General features: G+C 46.8%; 1 protein-coding gene across 3 annotated transcripts in view; it reads left to right on the forward strand.

The window, feature by feature from the left end:
* Window positions 1-21,869, forward strand: part of PDE8A (phosphodiesterase 8A) — a 110,605-nt gene that overhangs the window by 53,857 nt on the left and 34,879 nt on the right. For all 3 annotated transcript variants that reach the window (XM_077317467.1, XM_077317468.1, XM_077317469.1), the window contains exon 2: window positions 19,576-19,632. In XM_077317467.1, coding sequence (XP_077173582.1) covers window positions 19,576-19,632 — 57 coding nt within the window. The remainder of the gene's footprint in view (window positions 1-19,575; window positions 19,633-21,869) is intronic.

Consider the following 21,869-nt stretch of genomic DNA (forward strand, 5'->3'; position numbering starts at 1 on the left):
CTAGGTGGGCCCCATCCATCATCCTGAAGTCCACACCCTACATCTGGCAGCATGGCTAATTTTGCCTAACCTATATGAAAGAGTCAAGAAAGTCTTTAATGGGTGCCGAAACCGTATCGGACGGGTTGAGCTCTTAGTGCACAAGCCTAGTTGTAATTCTGGAGCCCTCCTGGAGGGCTGGCCTGCAGTTGAAGAGGATGCTTGCCCCATTATTATGGGCACTGATATTTTGTATATTTTTTAATGTAAATCATCTGTTCAGCTTCAGTCCTGAAAGAATATAGGTGCAGGCCTGTCTCTGCTTGGTTTGTTCTTTTATCCATGGATCTCATGTAATTCCCCATCGTTCTCTTTTCCTGCCATGCCTTGCAATAGAAATATCTAGAATTTCTCGTGAAAATGCAACGTGTCTCAGTCCTCGGCAATTTGAAGCACGGCGGAAGGGTAAGTTTTAAGGCAGACCCTTCTCGCTCGATGGCCTTGCCGCGCTGATGAATATTATAAAAGGAGCCACAAAAGGAAATGACATCGATCGATAAAAAATGGACAGGACCATAACAAGGAGCTTTCTTCGCGCTGAATACGCTATTCATCCCCACAGAAAGACCAGGGCCGAATTCAAAGAGGAGACTTCTAATTTGAGGCCTGGCTTCGGCCATATGTCCCAATCTCTGTGGGAACAAAGATCACTTCTGTGGTGAAGCTGCCAAGGCAACACACCCCTCTTTGTGAAGGAACGGATGGTAGGTGCAGCTAAGCCTCCAATTTTAAGTGCCGTCGCCCCCCCCCATTCCCCCTCTGACAAGCGCCTCTCACATCGGAAAAAGTATTTCTTTGCAAGCTGCATTGGCTTCTGAAGCGGAAACCCCAGCACAGATTCTGAAGATGCATTTTAGGCAAATGGAAAGGTTGGGGGTATATCAATTTCCTTACAAGAGCGATCCCCCCCCCAGGTCCCTTATGGGATTTGGGAAGCCTGTCTCCCAAATGCATGGATGTTGAAAACATGGCAACGAGTCTATGACCATCCTTTCAGAAGATCCTATTGAAGTGAACTTAGGCATCTTTGTTTTTAAATGGCTCCTTTTTTTTGGGCAAAGCACTATATTGGCTGCAATGAGAGAGAATCTGTCTTTGGTATCACGTTGATACCTGCGCAAAATGCAGTGCGCAAAATGCAGCGCGCGTCTCACAATCTCCCCGGTCCTGTCCATTGATCCATTGCCACCAGGAATTGGCTGATGTTTAGGATTCATAGAATCATAGAATCATAGAAACACAGAATCATAGAGTTGGAAGGGGCCACACAGGCCATCTAGTCCAACCCCCTGCTCATAGAATCATAGAATCATAGAATCATAGAATCATAGAATCATAGAATCATAGAATCATAGAATCATAGAATCATAGAATCATAGAATCATAGAGTTGGAAGGGGCCACACAGGCCTTCTAGTCCAACCCCCTGCTCATAGAATCATAGAATCATAGAGTTGGAAGGGGCCATACAGGCCATCTAGTCCAACCCCCTGCTCATAGAATCATAGAATCATAGAATCACAGAATCATAGAATCATAGAATCACAGAATCACAGAATCATAGAGTTGGGAGGGGCCACACAGGGGGTTCCCTGCTCAACGCAGGATCAGCCCAAAGCGTCTTAAAGCAAAGGTCTCGTGCTGTTTGTAGTCTGCTTGTTGGATGATGTCATCAGACTTCCTGTATTTTGAGGGGACTGGGGGGGGAGCGCCACCCTTTTTTCATCTAAGGCACGGAGGTCCGCAGGAGCAGATGCTCTGAAAAGACAGGATGTGTGTGGTTAAGCACAGCGTAGTGAGGTAAAGAAAGCAGGCAACTTGCAGAGAAGCGTTAGTTGTTTCCCTGCCCTCGGATTACATCGACAGCTTTCCGCACTGAATAATTACTTTCGTTTCTTTTCTTTTCTGTTTTGTTTTTTTTTAATGCATGGCGTGCCATGTGGTTTTGTTTTAAACGTCATGTCGTCTTTTCCTGCCGTTTCTCTGTGTCATAAAGAAATAGTCCCAGACACCCACTCCTTGACAGATTTGGGCCCTGCGGGAAATATTTTCAGTTCGTTATCACAGAGTTCCCGGAGTACATTTAAGTTTGCACTTACTGCTTCAGTGACTCCATCCATCCACCTCATTCTCTGTCGTCCCCTTCTTCTTTTGCCCTCGATCGCTCCCAGCATTAGGCTCCTCTCCAGGGAGTCCTTCCTTCTCATGAGGTGGCCAAAGTATTTGAGCTTCATCTTCAGGATCTGGCCTTCTAAAGAGCAGTCAGGGCTGATCTCCTCTAGGACTTTAATAGCATATAAAAGTACAATATAAGGAGGGAAAATGGAAAAGGATCCACTGCTATGCAGAGAAAACAAAGGCAGAGATCATGCTTAAGAGTAGGACAGAATGCTTTCACGCTCTCTCATGGCAAGATATAAAAACTTTGCAACTGGTTCAATTCTATCAGGGTTCTGGGATGTCAAAAGAAACTGAATCTTACGTTCATCCGAATGCAGTTCTCTTTTGCACAGCAGTGAGTGAAGGAATTTAGCTCGGATCGCGGAATAAAACGGACAATGGAAGAAAAGGGGTGTAATTGATTCTATACAGCATTGTCCACAGGGGCACAACCTAGCTGAGCGCGGGATCTGTTGGAATCTCCCATAAAGCACAGCAGAAGGAACATTATTTCATAAGAAGATACATGTGTATAGAATGCCTCACAGGCTATCTAATGGTGTGTTCACCCGTGGATTCTATCCAGCAAAGGACTAGCGTTTTGCAACATTCAGGGGGAAAAAATGCCACTTGACGTCACTTAAGGGCACGGTGGTTTGATTCACGTGTGCATTTCTGTTGCTGGACGTGCACAACATCAAGCAGCGGCTGCTTGCGCAAGACCCACAACAAGACAAAATGCCCCAGGCAGAACTTTCCCATCCCTTCTCCAACAACGGGGCCGGAACGCAGACTCACAACATCAGTTTCGTCCTGAGCTGTTATCACGGTTCAGATGTAGCAGGAAAGTGAGGCTGGTTCTTGAATGAATGAGCCCCAGAGATCCCCGAGGCCCGCATTTCCGTGTTTGCAGCAAACCACAAAGCGTTGTCTCATCTGAACGGCAAATTTCGGCTGGGGAGAGTTCTGCTGAACGGAGAACGATTGGAAACCCCCCGCACCCCCCCCCCAGTCCCAGTTTTGAAGTTGCTTGGCAGATTAAGCCCTTTGCGTGGATTCAGTTGCCGGTTGTGCTGAAAGAACCCCGTGCTCCTGCTGACTGTAATTAAACCCAGAAAGACAGATCGACATTGAAATCACATGTAGAGAATCTCTACGTCTCTACATCCGCATCTCCAGGCTCTGGTTGTTCCAGAACAGCTGTAGACCACACTAGCAAAAGTTAGTCAAAATATCTGGCTGCAGCAGCGTAGGGCTGGAGAAGGGACGTGGAAGACCACTCAAAGCAAAGGGGGACTTGTTTGGTCTTTGGAAAGGGAAGGACAGATCCTGCCAGCAGAAAAACAGCCAACTGCATAAACATGACTGTGGGAAGGACGGCTGTCAGGGCTAAGCGAAACGCACGGAGTCACGAAACGGAACCCAAAGAAATTTCCCATGGCTGATAAAAGCCCTTTGTAGGTAAAACACTTTTCCAGCCCCCCTCCTCCCTCTTAGGGTCTCTATAGTAACCTGCGTGATGACTTAATTCATAGCAAGGGGGGGGCGTGGAAGTGTATCCTGTCTGCCAAAGTGATAGGGAAAGAGTTTAATCAGATCTCAGCCGATTCATTGAGCTGCAGGTCTTTGGAGGAGGCTTTGATTCTGATGCCGTGTTTTCTTGCTAAATGTTCTTTGGTCTCCGTCCTCTGTCCTTCATAGATAGGATCTTAAGTCCTTTCCTGAACTCAGAGTGGGGATTGTAGATTTCCCATCCAAGTATAGACCAGACCCAATGTCGAAAATGATTTCCTCTTTAGGCCATATCCTGGGTCCCAGTTGAGCCTTGTTGTTCTGTATCGAGTTGAGTGATGTGTTATCATTGCACATGTGTGGGTTGCTTATGGGCCTGCATCCCTACTTATTTATTTGTTGGTTTGTTTATTGGTTATATTTATATACCGCCCTGCCCTGAGACTCAGGGCAGTTTACATGGAACTAGAATAAAAACAGTACAGATAGCATGATAAATTGAACAGTAGCGAAAGAGTCATAACAGGAGAAAAGTAACATAATGGAACAAACATGGTGAGAACATCCAGTTTTAATGGTAACATACTAACGGCCCCATAGGATGGGTATGTCGGCGGTGGTTCTCATGGGAGGGGGCCTCAGGGGTCAATGGGAAGTGATTGAATTCAGGTAGACTTCACCCAAAAGCCTGGTGGAAGAGCTCCTTTTTGCAGGCCCTGTGGAACTGTTTAAGCTCCACTATGGCTCTGATCTCCTCCAGGAGCTCGTTCCACCAGGTGGGGGCCAGGATGGAGAAAGCTCTGGCCCTGGTTGAGGTCAAGCGAGCTTCCTTGGGGCCGGGGATCACCAAGCAGTTGGTAGTAGCAGAACGTAAGGCTCTCTGAGGGGTGTAGGCAGAGAGGCGATCCCTTTGGTACACTGGGCCCGGACTGTGGATGGCCTTAAAGATGCTTACCAGAACCTTAAGAACCTTAATATTGAAATTTCAGGTATTGATGTGCATGGGGGCTCAGGGATTGTTGGGCACCTGTCCTGAAATGGATTGTGTAGTACACGGATCTGACTAACTATTCCCATGTCTAGCATGCAGTCATTGATTAGATAATATCCTAATTGGTCTTCATTGGAGTGTGGAGCCTTTGTTGACCCATCTAAACTAGGCTTTCTCAATCAAGGTTTCATGAAACCCTGGGGTTCCTTGACAGCCCTGGAAAGGTTTCCCGAATGGGTGGAAGTAAATTTTTAAATATATTTTTAAAATTTTGTTAAACATTTATCAGCTGATATGTTCATACATGGTCAAGTTGACCCACCCCCCCTCCCTCCCAAAATGACTAGTGATGGGCAGGGAAGCATGTACACAACTATACTTCCCAACCGTATTCTGCATGATGGCACCACTTCTGGGGTTTCTGGAAGCCTGAAGAATGTCTCAGGGGTTTCTCAATGGATAAAAAGTTGAAAAAAAGCTGATCTATACCCTTAAGCTGTCTGTATTTTTCTGATGAAAGTCCACATAGCTGATCTTACTCGGTTTCTTTAAACTGATCTTGGGTTTTCTGCCTGGGCTGCGATTGTGGCAGATCTTGTCCTTTTTTTTTTAGTTTTATTTAATTATCTGAAAAACCCAGGATGCAGACTAAACAGCTCTCTCTTCCCCACTGGAGGGCAATGAGAAAGCGACATGCAACCTGGATTAACAGCCTGGGAAGAAACGTTCTACGTAGGAGAGGAAGAGTGCCCGTGAATTTGTTAATGCTGTTGCTGGGTTTACACGTGAGGATATCTGCTCCTCGTAGAGGACCTTAGGCCTTACGATTCCCTGACAGCTGAGATCCGTCCTGATCTCCTATGATGTTCAGTTTGTGATGTGACACCATAATTCTGAGCAAACCTGGGAGGGGGAATCATTTTTCACTAAGTTAAAATAGTTGCCTAGAACTGCCGTCAGACAGTGGTCAGGAACCCTTAGCAGTTCTTTCAAAGCGAGTCCAGGGGTAGTCAACCTGTGGTCCTCCAGAGGTTCATGGACTACAATTCCCATGAGCCCCTGCCAGCAAACGCTCATGGGAATTGTAGTCCGTGGACATCTGGAGGCCCACAGGTTGACTACCCCTGCAGTAAAGAATTACACGCAACACTCTGACGTGGTTTTTGGCCTCCGCATCTCCCTATCGCGACTCTGGGAAAGTCAACACCACTCAAGGCAGGCGGAATCTTTTTCCCAAACAGAAGGTTTTCTGATGCTCTGTTTTCCCATGGAAAAATTCCCATCCCACATTTATAAATATAAGCTGTCTCTAGCTGTCAGGGCAGTTGTGCTCCAGATCAATCATGTAAGACGAGCTCCATGTGGGCTATAAACCATGAGCAAACCCCAGGGCTTGTACATGATCCAGGCATGAAACACTGTGTGTCTGCCTTCTTCAGCTAACATCTCTTCTGGCCTTTATTTACATTGGAAAGCTGCCCGATTCTAATTTTCGTGGAAGCCTGGCATCACCCAGAAAGAGATAGACGTGGGTACTGGCTATATTACATGTACTATTCGCCTGAGAGGCCGGGCTTGCTGCCTGCTTGGTAAGTCAGCTTGCTGATTTCTCTTGTGGGCCTGGACAGAAACCACAGTGATGAAAGCAGAGTTGCACATACCTGCAACTGATGCTCATGGAGTCATCTGGAAATTTAGCATCAGGAAATCTGTTTGGGGAAAAGCTCCTATTGAGGTGGCAGCAGAAGGCTATGGAGCAGGGGTGGCCAAACTGTGGCTGTCCAGATGCCCATGGACTACAACTCCCAGGGCCTCATGGGAGCTGTAGTCCATGGACATCTGGAGAAGCACAGTTTGGCCACCCCTGCTAAAGTTTAAGCAGGAGCCCCTAACCCAAACTTGGTTTGAATAGTGTTTAGTTGTGCTAATGTTTTAATGTGTCAGGTTTCTGGTTGGCTTCATACAGTCATAGAACCATAGAAGGTTCCTTGTTCTATTTGACTTTGGCCAATGAGGAAAAGCAGTGGAGAAAGATAATAACTAAGTCAGCGAGATCGACAACTGCTTGTACACCTGAGTTCACCATAAGGAATACAGTGGAATGGCCTGTCCAAAGAAGTCCGATATTTCTGGCATTCTGCAATCTGTGTACCGAAGAATTAATCAGGAGGGCATTTTATATAATGGTAGTAGGACAATATGATAACAATATGATTCAGGAGATGTTCCAAGAAAGAGTCAGGCCTGTGGACTTTACTCATTTGCATGATACGTGTTATCTGTTGCTTCATGCGTTATCTTGTTTTCCGTGTGTTGTGTTTCTATTTATAGAATCCCGTTTACTGCTTGTCGGGTTTAGTACTTACGTCATGTTTAATGTGTCGTGTTTAATACTCAGAGGGTTTCCAGCTCTGGGTTGGGATATACCTGGAGACTTTGAGGATGGAGCTGGCATTGGGCAGGATTTGGGGTGGGTAAGAACCTCATTGGAGTGTAATGCTATGGAGTCCACCATGTTCTCAAGGGGAACTGATCTCTGGTGCTTGGAGATGAGCTGTAAAACCAGGGGATCCCCAGGCCGCACCTGGAGGCTGGCATGCCTAAATACTGAACCCACAAAGTTAGTGCAATGGTTAAAAGAGGCGGCTCCTAATCTGGAGAGCCAGATGCAGCCAGCCGGGTGACCTTGGGCTAGTCACAGTCTTCTTAGAAGCTGTTCTCACAGAGCAGTTTAGCTCAGAGCTCTCTTAGGGTGTCTGTTGTGGGGAGAGGAAGGGAAGGCAATTGTAAGGTGCTTTGAGACTCTTTTGGGCAGTGAAAAGTGGGGTATGAAAACCAGCTCTTCTTCTTCTTCTTCTTCTTCTTCTTCTTCTTCTTCTTCTGCTTCTTCTTCTTCTGCTTCTTCTTCTGCTTCTTCTTCTTCTTCTTCTTCTGCTTCTTCTTCTGCTTCTTCTTCTTCCTCTTCCTCTTCCTCTTCCTCTTCCTCTTCCTCTTCCTCTTCCTCTTCCTCTTCCTCTTCTTCTTCGTCTTCTTCTTCTTCTTCATCTTCTTCGTCTTCGTCTTCGTCTTCGTCTTCTTCTTCCTCTTCCTCTTCCTCTTCCTCTTCCTCTTCTTCTTCTTCTTCGTCGTCTTCGTCTTCTTCTTCTTCTTCTTCTTCTTCTTCTTCCTCTTCCTCTTCTTTTTCTTCTTCTTCTTCTTCTCCTTCTTCTTCTCCTTCTTCTTCTTCTCCTTCTTCTTTTCCTTCTTCTTCTTCTTCACCACGCATTGTTCAGGTTAATGTTTTGCTTTGGGTATTGGCAATCCCAATTCTGTTTCACGGCTTATTGCAGTGTTTATTATCATTCTACTGCTAGCTTTAACTTACAAGGCGCAGTCCACCTAGAATTTCAGCAAGGAAGGTAAACTATAAATAATACATCTAAGTAAGTTGCCAAGCTGGCAGTCTAGCCCAAAGAGCCCTGAAACAAAATGGGCCGGGCATAGTGTTTACAAACAGTGGGAAATTTGCTGTCTGAAATTAGGCCTGAGGAATTCCTTTGTGCCACTATTTATGTCTCTGCTGTGACTTTTTTCAGTATAAAAAAGCAAAAAAAAAGTATTTTTTTCCTGTCTTCCCTTGTGCTTAGACTGCCAGACACTCTCCTTATGAAGAAGACACTAACATTTCGAAAGCAATCTCTCAGGAATAGAGTGTGGAGATAAAAGCGTTGTTTAGACCCAAGTATCTCCAGGGTGTGTTGTCTCCATCCCTGCTGTTTCTTCGTTGGTATTTTGCCCATTTATCCGTTCATATTTACATACTGGTTTTGGAGGGGTTCACTCCTGCGTACCAGGTCTTACGGCAATCTCTGGTCCTCTTGCAGTTCTTTCCCACGTTCAAAGCCATCCTTGGGGTGCACTAGAGAGAGGCTAGTCTGGAGGCACCACCAGCCAAAGAAGTGAAAGTAAGAGCAAAAGGTCCCCTGATATTTGTTCTTAAAAACCAAGGTAATATATATTCAAGGAGGTTCTCTGGTGCTTAATAGAGACGGTGTCCGATAGATTAGCAATCCCCAACCTGTGGGCCGCAGACCACATGTGGTCCGTCGACTAACTGGAGGTGGGCCACAAAGGACGCCTTCTCCCCCCCCCCCCGGCCCTTTACTTCATCCCCCCCCCCAGCCCTTTACAACACACTTTGGGTGTCATTGTCTCCCATCAGTCCCAGTTGTAGAGAAACAAGCTCAGGGTTCCCATTGATTTGTCATTGTCATGAGTTAAAATTTCCATGAAAATAAAATGTTCCTTATGTTCACTGTTGTGGCGGGTCTGCATCTTATTTTGAAGGGATGTTTAAACATGACCATAGCGATCAGAGAGCGTTAGGGCAGTGGTTGAGAGTAGAGGGGTAAACTGCGATATATGATTAGAGACAGAATCTGGGCCCAGTTTTTAAGTGCTCCAAAGCTAGTACCACTTCCTTGTGGTGCGGAGAATGCCTCTGTTACAACAAAACACATCCTTGGTTATTAGAGTTACCACCAACAGGTGGTGGATAGTAATCCTGTCTTCTTTTTTTCTCTTGGCAGCAGGAGGAAACGATAGCGGGCAGCTTGGTCAATGCAACAACAGCACTTCTAGATGGAAACCCATAAATCCATCACGTACACCCCACAGGATGATAGGAATCCCCCAATCTCTGTGGTTTTGACCGTAGACAATCGGGAAATTTCTAGGGAGTTGTGAGAGTGGTGGTGTTGTGATGTCACTTCCAGGTTTTTACCCAGAAGTGACATTGTAGACACCCTCCAAAAGCTGCCAATGTCTGCTGGTGCCAGGCTAGCAATCTAGCTTGGTAGAAAAGTGCACACTTCCTGGGGCAACGGATTTCGGTGGGAAATGGAATCGTTTTTGCACGGCTCAGCCCAATGTGTGGCTTGGTACCTGTTCGAAGCCTCCTTCCGTATCTTTTAGCAAAGTTTATTTACTAAGTTGGAATGTTGCTAGGAACAATGTTTCTTGTACGAAACATTTCCTCTTGTTTAGGGCTTGTTTATTCAGAATGAGAACTCCCGAGGGAACGCAAATCTTCTGAGAGCTCAGTTTCCATAATTAGGCCTAACTGTTTGTGAGGACGATAACATGACGGCTAAGGATCTGTTTGTTTATAAAGAAGAGGCATTTGCTGTTTAATGCATCCACTCACGCTAACGGCTAGGCCTTTCGGTTTTGACATTCTGGTTTTAGATACAGAAGGGGAGTGTAAGAGAACTTACAGTAACTTCCTCTTTTAAAAGGGCACCTTTAACATTTGCTTCTCCCTTCATTCTTAGCAATAACATATCAAAAAAACAAATAGCCTTAAAATAAATAAGTGGTGGAAAAGTGCCAGCAAACGCTGGCAGGGGCTCATGGGAATCGTAGTCCATGGACGTCTGGAGGTTGACTACAGCAGTTGACTACCCCTGCTATAAAAAGGTAAAAGGTAAAGGTATTCCCTGTGCAAGCACTGGGTCATGTCTGACCCTTGGGGTGACGCCCTCTAGCGTTTTCATGGCAGACTCAGTACGGGGTGGTTTGCCAGTGCCTTCCCCAGTCATTACCGTTTACCCCCCAGCAAGCTGGGTACTCATTTGACCGACCTCGGAAGGATGGAAGGCTGAGTCAACCTTGAGCCGGCTGCTGGGATCGAACTCCCAGCCTCATGGGCAGAGCTTCAGACAGCATGTCGCTGTCTTACCACTCTGTGCCACAAGAGGCTCTACCCCTGCTGTAGAAGATCCCGAGGGCTTAAAATTTGCATGCAAAACACAAAATCCACCACATCCTCTGAAAATGTTCTCCATTGAATGTTGTTGTTGCTTTTTAAAGCAATAAGTTATCCCTTATGTCCTTATGTTAGTTACGGGGAACAAGCAAGTTACAGTCAGACTCAAAATATGTTTTGTCAGCTTCACAGTGAATTTTTTTGTGTGGAGTTGCTGAGACAGGAGTGTGGAATAATTCCACATTTAGCGGGAGGGAGCTTGCTAGCCTGTTTGCAAACCCTCACTTCTGAACGACGTTCTCTTTAATTACAAAAAGACTCCTACTTGTACCTCAGCCTTTGCCTGCCAATAACTTTTCTCCAGTGATCAAAGTTTAGTGATAAACTCATATCGCTAGACTCAGTCTGCTTGTTAAAAAAAAACACCAAAAATGTACATTATTGGAAAAGTAAGCAATAGGGCAGCTTGTACACTGATGAAGGGGGGGAGAACCACTAACATTCTGCTAAGATGGCTACCCAAGAGTAAATGCAGCTTGAAGAATCTCCTGTTTCCAAAAACTCAGCACAAAACTACGCAATAGGGAGTGACCAGCCATGTCTGGACACACATGCACACAAGGAAATTTCAGTGCTACAATACATGTCCAGTTTTTCTGTTGGTATGCAGAATATGTACTCCACAATTCCCAAGAGAAAACGTGGAGAGAAAAAACAGTGCAAAGTGCATACACTGTATCTGAGGTAATGCCCTACTGCAGGGGTAGTCAAACTGCGGCCCTCCAGATGTCCATGGACTACAATTCCCAGGAGCCCTTGCCAGCATTCGCTGGCGAATGCTGGCAAGGGCTCCTGGGAATTGTAGTCCATGGACATCTGGAGGGCCGCAGTTTGACTACCCCTGCCCTACTGATTTGACTTCAGTGAAAATTGAAACTAAGCTGTGCATTTGTAGTAGGCTTGAGCCTCTGGCGGAGAGGAATATTCATATGTCTCACAACTCTTTTTTCGTTCTTAATTAATGTAAACAACATCCGTACGGGATTTTTGTGAAGTTTTGGCATAATGAATCATAACCTTTCGACCGATGGAAACATTGGTAAAATAGAAATTTTTGATTTCAAGGCAGGGCGTGAGAAACCAAGTGGGCGATTGCAGGCTGTGTGGGAGACAGAAAAAGAAGAAGAGTTGGTTTTTACACCCCACCATTCCCCTGCTCAAAGGAGCTTACAATGACCTTCTCTTTGCTCTCCCCACAACAGATACTCTGTGAGGGAGGGGAGGCTGAGAGGGTTTCTGACAGGACTGCTTGTTCAGAACAACACTATAAGTACTGTGATGATTCTGTGAAGGCTCAAGGGGGTGGCAGGTTACAGTAGATGAGCGATAGGGTTGTGAGTGTCCTGCATAGTGCAGGGGGTTGGACTAGATGACCCATGAGGTCCCTTCCAACTCCATGATTCTTTGATCACCCAGCTGGCTATGTGCGGAGGAAGAGTGGGGAATCTAACTTGGCTTGCCAGATTAGGAGACACAGAGAGAAAGAAATTAGCAGGGGACTCAGCAGTCCTCCAAGTCTTATACCCAGATTGGCCCTCCAGTGTGACCTGGTTTCCGACACCCTAAGTGTTGATGGGCTGTCGTAGCAAACTCCTGACTAGAACAACTTCCTTGGTGGAGCAGGGGGCTGGTCTTTTGGGGGTCCCTTCCTGGTGTGTGCCCTGTGGCCTTCAAGATGTGCATGATCCAGAAGCTGAACCCCCAAATCCTCAGTGATGTGGGAAGGGAAGCCAGAGGTGCTGCTAACTGGGGTTGGTGAAATATTTGGGCTAGGTCCTGACCGTTATAAAACCGAAAAGAACCCTTGCTTCTTTCATTCAACCTTGCGGCAGGAGGAGAGGTTATCGCTATTAACGCCATTCCGAGCAGAACTGCACACTTCATCGACTTCGGTAGATTTAAAAGGCCGTAGCAGTGCTTAGGATCGCACCGGTTCCTGTTTGCCCTTCAGTTGCCTCGGTTTTGTTTGCTGGAGACACACAGCAAGAATATTATAATCCAAGCTCCCCTCTTTTGCATGCTGCTGAGGTGATTTTTCACACATGCAGAAGGCCCTTGCGTCACTGATGACTTCAGAAAGTGTTACAATTATGCAGCAGCCTTGAAAACCAGGCCTTCTCTGCGCACGCATGTGTACGTGGAAGTCATTGTGTACCCTCTAGACAAGGACAGTTTTCTAATACAGAACAAATGGCTTTTTAAAAACCCGTAACCGAACCACTGCAAGCATCTGTCTGGCTTCTTAGCGGCTTTCGGGCCACTGGCGTGCTATTTTGGCACTGAGTTTCCTTTTCTCCTTCTGATAGGATCACGGCAGAGACCGATGGACTGGAAGCATGCAATACTATAAAGAGGGGGTGGGAAGGGGCATGTCCATAGCTCTGCTTCCCAACCATAATTCTGCATGATTGCACCACTTCTGGGGTTTCTCGAAACCTGAGGAATATTTCAGAGGTTTCTCAACAGTAAAACATTGAGAACAGTTGACCTGGAGAAATGATTTGTATGTTCCCCCGCTGAATTGCCAATGTGCCTAGAACTCAGTCCTCAACAATCAGTTTACGATCTTCAGTCCTAGTTCTCCTGGAGTTCGTACCTTTGTCCTCTTAATCTGGCAAGCGAAAGAAGCACAATGTTATAAGGACTCCTTGTTCCCATGTTGTTCCAGCTCCTGATTACTGTTGGCTCCAAATTGCCAAAGGGGCAAGAGGGAGGAGCCATTTGGTGCCTTCCTTTTATCCTTGATACCAGTTGTATATCAAGAGAAGCTGTAAACCCATCAGTGTCAATGGCCTTCCTCTGGATTATTGCAAACGGGGTGAGAAGGCAGCCCATGGACTGCGGAAGTTTATTCGGCGGTAATGTAGAGCAGTGATGCTTGTTAGACAACAAGACTGGGCAAGTACGTTACTTTGACTGAAAACCTGGCGAGTTATAATAAAAACGAGGGTCCAAGCCCGTTGCATTCAGGAATACAACAGGCGCTAGATTAGGGGGGATGGAGAGGAAGAACTCTGCAGACGGCTTCCCGCTCCCCCCCCCCCAGGGCCTGGAAAGGCTGCAGGCAGCTATTAGGGAACTCACCAGCAGGGGCAGCTCTCACGCGGAAGGGATCTGCAGCCTCCGAGCCTCGGAAGGAAGTGGAAGGAGGAGGGAGTGGTCACGTGTGGGGGATGGAAGGCGACTGGCTGGCTGCTGGACAGACAGGAAAGCCGGTTGGAGGAGGAGGCACACAGGGGCGGGACCGCTGCCCTGAGTGGGTGTTAAGCACTGAGTGGCACTTAAGCCATGAGACACGTTCCTCCTCCGAGCCCTTACCAGAAATATATAGTGGAACAGATTGGACTGCAGGATAACAGTGCTGGCAAACACTTCTGAGAACAAAACCCCCAGTTTTCTCTGTCTTTAAAGCCTGTATTTAGAAGCAAGAAGGAAGGCAAAACAATGTAGAGGGATATATGGCTCAATCTTGTCCTGTTGGGGGAATGAAGGCGAATAGCAGAAGAAAACTAAGCTGCTGAAATATTTAGGCACAGTTCTGTTTGACCCCTTGCATGAAAATGAATGTTTTGCACTTAGCTATGATTTAAGTTCTGCACAAATAAGAAAAGGTTTGTGGTATTCCCTTCCTCCCAGGAAGGAAGGAAGGAAGGAAGGAAGGAAGGAAGGAAGGAAGGAAGGAAGGAAGGAAGGAAGGAAGGAAGGAAGGAAGGAAGGAAGGAAGGAAGGAAGGAAGGAAGGAATTGCTGGCACATCCAGCCTTCTGTACTGTTCCACATCTTTACCACACACCATGCATCTCCCCAAATCGAATGGGCCTCGTTTTCCTGCGCTCCCCTCCCCTCCTGAAGTTGCCATGCACTTGTTAAACATCTTGTGAGCAAGCTTACCGAACACTCATTACTCTGTGCGAAGAGAAACCATTAGTAAAACTTTTTTTTTTTGCCCCTGATGCTTTGCTCCGGTTGAGTTACACAGGATGACTCATGGCGCGAGAAACAACCTGAAGTGCCTTTGTGGGTTATGCCAGGTCACCGGCAAGTTTCTTCGCCCTTTGATTCCAATCAGTCACACTCGCTTGGCCCCTGTCTGTTTTAGGGTCCCCCCCCCAATGTTTTCCAGTTAGCCAATACGTTATTTCTAATTATTGTAAACCTTGGGGTGGGGTGGGGGATGGAATTCTGTGGCTTTTGGTACATATAGGTGACACTTGGTGATCTGAGGTGACCAGCATCAGCTCCTCATGTGGGGGAGCAGGGAATCAAACCCGGGTGGCCAGATTAGAAGATGCCACTCTTATCCACGGCACCACGCTGATGGGGAAAAGAGCAAGGAAGCTCTGATGGTCAACAGTGACCACCTTTGGTATGCAAGACTCAGTAGGTATACAAGACTGTGGTCACCACAGAGGAGATGCTGGCCCTGCAGATGAACCCTGTGAATGCTGGAAAACAGAAAACTATTTCTAGCTTTCCTGGCTGTCTATTGAAGAAGAAGAAGAGTTGGTTCTTATATGCCGCTTTTCCCTACCTGAAGGAGTCTCAAAGCGGCTTACAATCGCCTTCCCTTTCCTCTCCCCACAACAGACACCCTGTGGGGTGGGTGCGGCCAAGAGAGCCCTGATATCACTGCTTGGTCAGGACGGTTTTATCAGTGCTGTGGGGACCCCAAGGTCATCCAGCTGGCTGCATGTGGGGGAGCACAGAATCAAACCCGGCTCACTAGATTAGAAGTCCACACTCCTAACCACTACACCAAGCTGGCGCTTGGAGAACAAGAAATACCTTGTTTTTGGGTTATTGAACTTGAGTTGGACACGTGCTATTTTGGGCTTCGTGGGCGTCCGTGTGACGCGCAGCTGATGCAGACATGTCGGCAAACTAGTTCTTAAAAATATCGCGAACACTTCAGGGTGATTTTAATGGCTGATGCATTTTTTTATCGAGCCGGAAAGTATCCCATACGTGTGTGACTATCACTGATGCCTCTCTAGGCTTTGATGAAATTTTGTCCATGACTAATGGTCATGGGAATGTGGGCATTCTCAATAGCTTGGGCATCTGTCTTAGTGTGTATTGTGGGCAGTGCCCACCCCCATCATCCAGTGGTCAGGGTCCACTAAGTAGAAAAAAAGAGCATCTGGCTAATAGCTGTTGAACTGCAGACATCATCGGACTAAATAAAAGCAGGGACACACATACATTTTAGTGGGGATAGGGCAGGGTTGGGGCTCTCCAGATGACCACGGACTACAATTACCATGAGCCCCTGCCATACATGGCAGTGGCTCATGGTAATTGTAGTCCGTGGTCACCTGGAGAGCCACAGTTTGGGCACCTCCGGGATAGGGGGGCCCACACAGTTTAAAAATTGGAAAATGTTATGTATGAGGCTACCCGAATGAAGGTTTCATAAAGTGTGGTTATTGATAGAAAAGCCGTTGTGTGAAAATGCCGTCTTGAGCAATTAGATCCTTGTGTGTCATTTTGCTGACTTTGCCGCTTTGGTTATTGAGTTATGTCTCTGCCCTTTTTTTTTTTTTTACTTGTTTGGAAGTTTGGCAGTGAGGCCAACGTCATTTAGGTCAGGGTACATCTTTGTCTTCGAGTCTTGCACACAAAGTTATTAGCTAACTCAACTTTTCTCTGTCAGGCGGCGACGATAAGAGAGTCAAAGAGAGAGGCTCCATATCCTGAAACGTCCACAAAGCTCGTCTTCCGACTGTGGGCAAATGTCTTTTTAGGGTGCCAAAGTGGCTTTGGGGGGGCTGTCGTTAGGACTGATCAAAAAGGCTTGCTGGGAAAGAAGCAATAGCCATTTGTGGAGGGAGGGGTGGGCTCTGAACAAAATGGACCCCTTTTTGGAAAGTTAACTACAGTTAAGGCTAAGTTGGAGAAGTGGGGGTGAAATTTCCCCTCTTTGTTTTTGTCCTGCCCCCTCCCTGGTATTATGCTGAAAGCACACTTGTATGCAAATTGACTCCACCATGAGGTCAAGGTAGGGTTTTTGGGTAGTAGTAGTAGTAGTAGTAATAGTAGTAGTAGTAGTAGAAGAAGAAGAAGCATTGATTGTTATACCCTGCTTTTTCACTGCCCAAAGGAGTCACAAAGTGGCTTACAACTGCCTTCCCATCCCCTTCCCCACAACAGGCACCTTGTGAGCTCTTACAGGACCGCTCTGTGAGAACAGCACTATCAGGACTGTGACAAGACCAAGGTCACCCAACCGGCTGCGTGTGGAGGAGCGGGGAATCAAACTCTGCTCGTCAAATTAGACATCACTGTTCTCAACCATTCCTCCATGCTGGCTGAGGGGGGCTTAGCCACATACACACAGTTGCTACTGGTTTGTTTTCAGGCCAGTCAGGGACTCCTTCCTACGTTTTCTCCCAGCCCCAAGGCATCAGTAGGGGCCATCGGCAGGGAGATGTGTGGCTGAATCTTCGCACCTGGTGCTGCCCTACCCAAGCAAGCAGGTTTGGAGCCTGGCAATTGTTCTGGCGTTAGCCCCATCAGTTCATGTGTCCCATCCATGGGCAAACCCGAGATCAACCTGTCCTGGTTTCCAGTCAGTTGTTCCCCTCACTGGGGCACTTTGCAAACCCACGGCCACTTTGGGCCAGATGGAGGGGACCTGCCTTTTGTCGTTTTCACACGAACCTCTGTTTAAAATCGCATTTTTTAAAAAGTCTTTTTCCTGGACTAGGGTTGGATGCTTTGTCATCCAAAGCGGCTGTTCGCTCCCGACGCAGCCAGCACTGAGGTGTGGGGCGGGAGGGGAGTCACTGGCCGTGTTGGGAGCGAACGGCTGCTTCGGACTCCGAAGCACCCAACAGAGACGGCTTTTAGGACTTTGAGAGGTTTTTAATTGAGGCGTCTGACTTGATTGATCAGCCAAAGGGTTTATTACCTGCATAGCTGTAATTCACCACTCCTTTTGCCTTTAGTTTTTATTACTGCTTCCGTGGCCTACATCAGGGGTAGTCAACCTGTGGTCCTCCAGATGTCCATGGACTACAATTCCCATGAGCCCCTGCCAGCAAACGCCTACATGACTTTGGGGGGGGGTACCCTGTTTTATTTTTTCTAATAGAATTCATGCTTTTTGTAATTGCGTTATTGTCGTCAATTGCCTTGGGTATTGCCTGGAATATAGCCGTACAATGAAATAAACCAACGTTATCGACACTTCCGGGGTGGGGCAAGGGGAGGATGTGACATCACACGACACGCTGATGTCACATCCGGGCAAAACGCCAGACATGATGTCAGCGTGTCTGGGTTTTCATCTGGACCACTCCCCAATGGTTCATTGGCCATCCCTAGAGGCAAAGCCGGAGGGATGGCCAATTGTTAGGGGAAGTGGGCATATAGCATCCCTAACTGAAACACACTCTTAGAAGTTTCCATTTCCACCTTCCTCATAACTTTCACTGCTCCGGTTCTTCCTCTTTCTGGGCTTCAGTTAAACTTATAAAATTGAATGAGTGATTTCCAAAGTAATAAATGAAAGGGCATCTGAGCAGCCTCGCGGACAGAGCTTCAAGCGAAGAGCCATGGCGAAACCGTCTAATTTTCAGTGGCCTTTATGTGGTATGTGGGATAGGCTGCAGCCTCTTTAAAATTACTCACTGGAAGAAATTCTGGACTGCAGCAGATTAAATCTGATCATAAAGTGTGGTTTCACTGCGAAGGATAACATCGTAAAAACACCACTTTCGGAGTCATCAGAATCTGTTCTTGCGTGTTTGTTTAAAGCAGGGGTGGGCGGACTGTGGGCCTCCAGATGTCCACGGACTACAGTTCCCATGAGCCCCTGCCAGCGAATGTAGTCCATGGACATCTGGAGGCCCACAGTTTGCCCACCCCCTGCTTTAAAGTCTCCAGTGCAACTCATGATTCAAGATGACCTTACCTAGACTTCTATTTCTGGACACAGGGGGACAGCTCCATAGCTGCAGGATTCAAACAAGATTGCTCTTTTTGGTGCTTGGTGCCCTCAGTGTCTTCTGTCCTGGCTGATTAATACTTAATTTGACTACTGCTTAGTGTTTATAAAGTGCTTCCACTGCTTCACGTTACAGGTGTCACTCTGTGGAATCCACCTTGAGTCCCAATGAGGAAGGCTGATCATAAATAAAGTAAATAAATAAAATAAACACATCACCAATTCTTATTCTGCAGTAATCTCAGGGCTCTCTCAGCCTCACCTCCCTCACAGGGTGTCTGTTGTGGGGAGAGGAAAGGGAAGGCAAATGTCAGCCGCTTTGAGACTCCTTCGGGTAGAGAAAAGCGGCATAGAAGAACCAACATTATTATTATTATTGTTATTATTGTTATTATTGTTGTTATTATTATTATTATTATTATTATTATTATTATTATTATTATTATTATTATTATTATTATTATTATTATTATTATTATTGCCTTACACAGGTTTGGCTTTTAAAATCCATTTGCATTGTTTTCCATGCCAGTAATCTTAGTCCTACCTCATTGTTTCTTGGATTCTTATGTTTCCTGAGGGAATTTTTTGCTAATATTTTGTTATCCTCCTTGACCCTCAGTGAGAAAGGTGGGCGACACATGATGTAAACAAACAAACAAACAGATCCTTTGGTCTTTCGTGCTGTCAGTACCCTCCTAGACACCCAACACTAGAGTGCTGCTCAAATTGTAAATCCACCATTTAATTGGCTGTGCTTGGATGGGAGCGTGCAAACCCCGGGGTATTTTCTTAAAGAGCAAAAACAAGAACAAGACATGCTGACAATACAGGTCCCCCTTCATTCGCCGAATGCCTCTCGCTTTTGGCAAGAACACGGCAGGTGGAAGATAAGCCTCTGGGGACTGGTTTGTTGATTTGTTACGTTGTCGTCGTTACCCTGAATATAAATGCACAAGAGTCCCCTCGAGATGTTGTGACACAGAATGATTGTTGTCTAGGTGCAAGGTCGAGGGGGAGAGTAAATCCGAAGTCGTTTTTTTGCCAGGAAGCAACAGTCACCTTTATTTCCCCCTGTGCCAGAAGGAGTCACTTAAAATTCTCCCTGTTCTTCTTTCTAGGCAGTGGGAACAGATGTGCAGTTTGGCCCTTTGAGACTCCACCAAGATCAACTTCAGGTAAGCCATGACAGGAATGCGGATCAGCCTAACAACAGCAAAATTGCTTTTCTGCGTTGTGTTTCTTCGTTGCTCGTGTGTTTCAGGCAGGAGGGCTTATACCTGTATCACCAGGAAAGGGCCAGTCCCTCTGTGGGTAACAAAAGCCAGGGGTTCCCAAGTCAGCAGAAAAATGATTTTTGTAAATTAAAATTGTGTTGGGCAGGAGAGCTGATTAGAACTTAATGCACTCCAGGAGGCACAAAGAATTGAAAGGCGTCAGTCAGGCGGAGGGAGGGAGTGGAACCAGGAGGAACATCGCTAGATGAAAGGGTCAAGTAGTGGACGATATGCGAACCCCTTGCTAAGACCCCAGAGAGCTGCTACTGGTCAGAACAGGTAATGTTGACCTCAATGGACCAAATTCGGTATAGGACTATGGATTGATTTTCTGTAAACCCAGGTGGAGATGAAAGAAACCTCAACTTTCATCATCCTAATTAAAAATGTGGTGGTGGAAAATGCCATCAGTTTGCAGTTGATTTAATTGTAACCCTGTAGAGCAGGGGTAGTCAACCTGTGGTCCTCCAGATGTCCATGGACTACAATTCCCATGAGATTTATGGGCCAGAGCTTCCACCAACCTACTCCAAAGTATAAGCTCTGCTGGAATGTTGAAAATTGTTTCAAATTGCGAACTGGAGGGAATCGCAAACGACAAACCAATACGGACCGAAACCCAGTGTGGGTCTTGCATTGTCCATACCGGGCTTGCTCAACCAGGGTTTCATGAAACTCTGAGGTTTCTTGACGCCCCTGGAAGGCCTTCCCGAATGGGTGGGAGTTCATTAATTTTCAATATATTTTTAAAACTTGTTAAACATTTATATCATATGATGAAATATGGTCATGTCGGCCCACCCATCCCTCCCAAAGTGGCCAATGGTGGGCCTGGAGGGGGTGGGAAGGGGAGGGGCCTCAGGTGGGCGTGTCCACAGCTGTGCTTCCCAACCCTATTCTGCACCATCGTGGCACTTCTGGGGTTTCTCAAAGCCTGAAGGATGTTTCCACCATTAAAAAAAAAGTCGAGAAAGGCTGGAAAAAGCTTCCGTACACCATGGGCCCAAGCAGATGAAGCTTCCCAGTTCCAGCGTGCCTGTTATTCGGGGCCACTCGGAGACCACCCCCTGCTAAGCTACTGGTGACCCTCCGCCTTGGCTTTTCTGATACGACATTCAGTTTCCTCCGCTGGCCGCACCCCAGAGAGGAGAACAACGCTCGTTCCTTTTTGCTCTCATTTAACCGCGATGTCAAAAATCTGTTTGCTATTTAGTTGAGGAAGGATTGGCCAACTTGGCAGCTCGTGAGCCACATCCAGCCCTCGGAGTTCTTTTATCTGGTTCCAGCAGAACTACCAAATTTCGATCAACATATGGCACCGTGATGGGCCCATGGCTTCCCTCGTTTGCAAGGAAAAGAGCATCATTTTTTCCAGTCGAAGGATCTGGAGATGTCCCACACTTGAATCGTGCAGCCCGCTTTTGGGTTTTGTTTGCGAGGGCCTGCTTCTGCCCAGACACATGTTTTCCATGTGCTCAGCAAATGGCAAGGATGGAGCATTCAGACATATAGCTCATTTCGCATAGGATCCTAAGGGTAGCTGAGCTGGCTTAGAGTAATGAGCCATGTAATCCTGCATCCTGTTCCATACAGTGGCCAGCCAGATGTTTCTAGGAGGCCTACAGGCAGGGCCCATGGGTCAAAAAGATGTATGCTTAGAATTTGGAGAGTACGGAGACCCATGGGACAGCATCCCATGATGCATTTCTGGCTGCGTAACCAGAACTCATTGCTGGATGTTGTAGGACAGGAGTAGTCAACCTGTGGACCTCCAGATGTCCATGGACTACAATTCCCATGAGCCCCTGCCAGCATTTGGAGGACCACAGGCTGACTACCCCTGCTCTAGGATTCACTCAAACCATCGAGTTCCTGGTGAATGCCGGAACGTCCAGTGACACCGTGAGATCACTTCTGGTTACACGACTGGAAATGATGTCATGACACTGCATAATGCTGATCCAGCTCCCAGATTGCTCCCCTGCAGCTCACCACCAAAGACAAAATATGCCATGGTGTGTGTGGGGGAGGGGTAGGAATTTCCCTTGCTGCCACGGCATGCAGTGAGCGCCATGCGTTTTGTTGGCTGTGAAGGGGGATTGGACACTTTCACAGAGGAGAATATTCACAGCTCAGCT

The sequence above is a fragment of the Paroedura picta genome, chromosome 18 (genome assembly GCF_049243985.1).
Source record: "Paroedura picta isolate Pp20150507F chromosome 18, Ppicta_v3.0, whole genome shotgun sequence".
In the NCBI taxonomy this organism is placed as follows: domain Eukaryota; kingdom Metazoa; phylum Chordata; class Lepidosauria; order Squamata; family Gekkonidae; genus Paroedura; species Paroedura picta.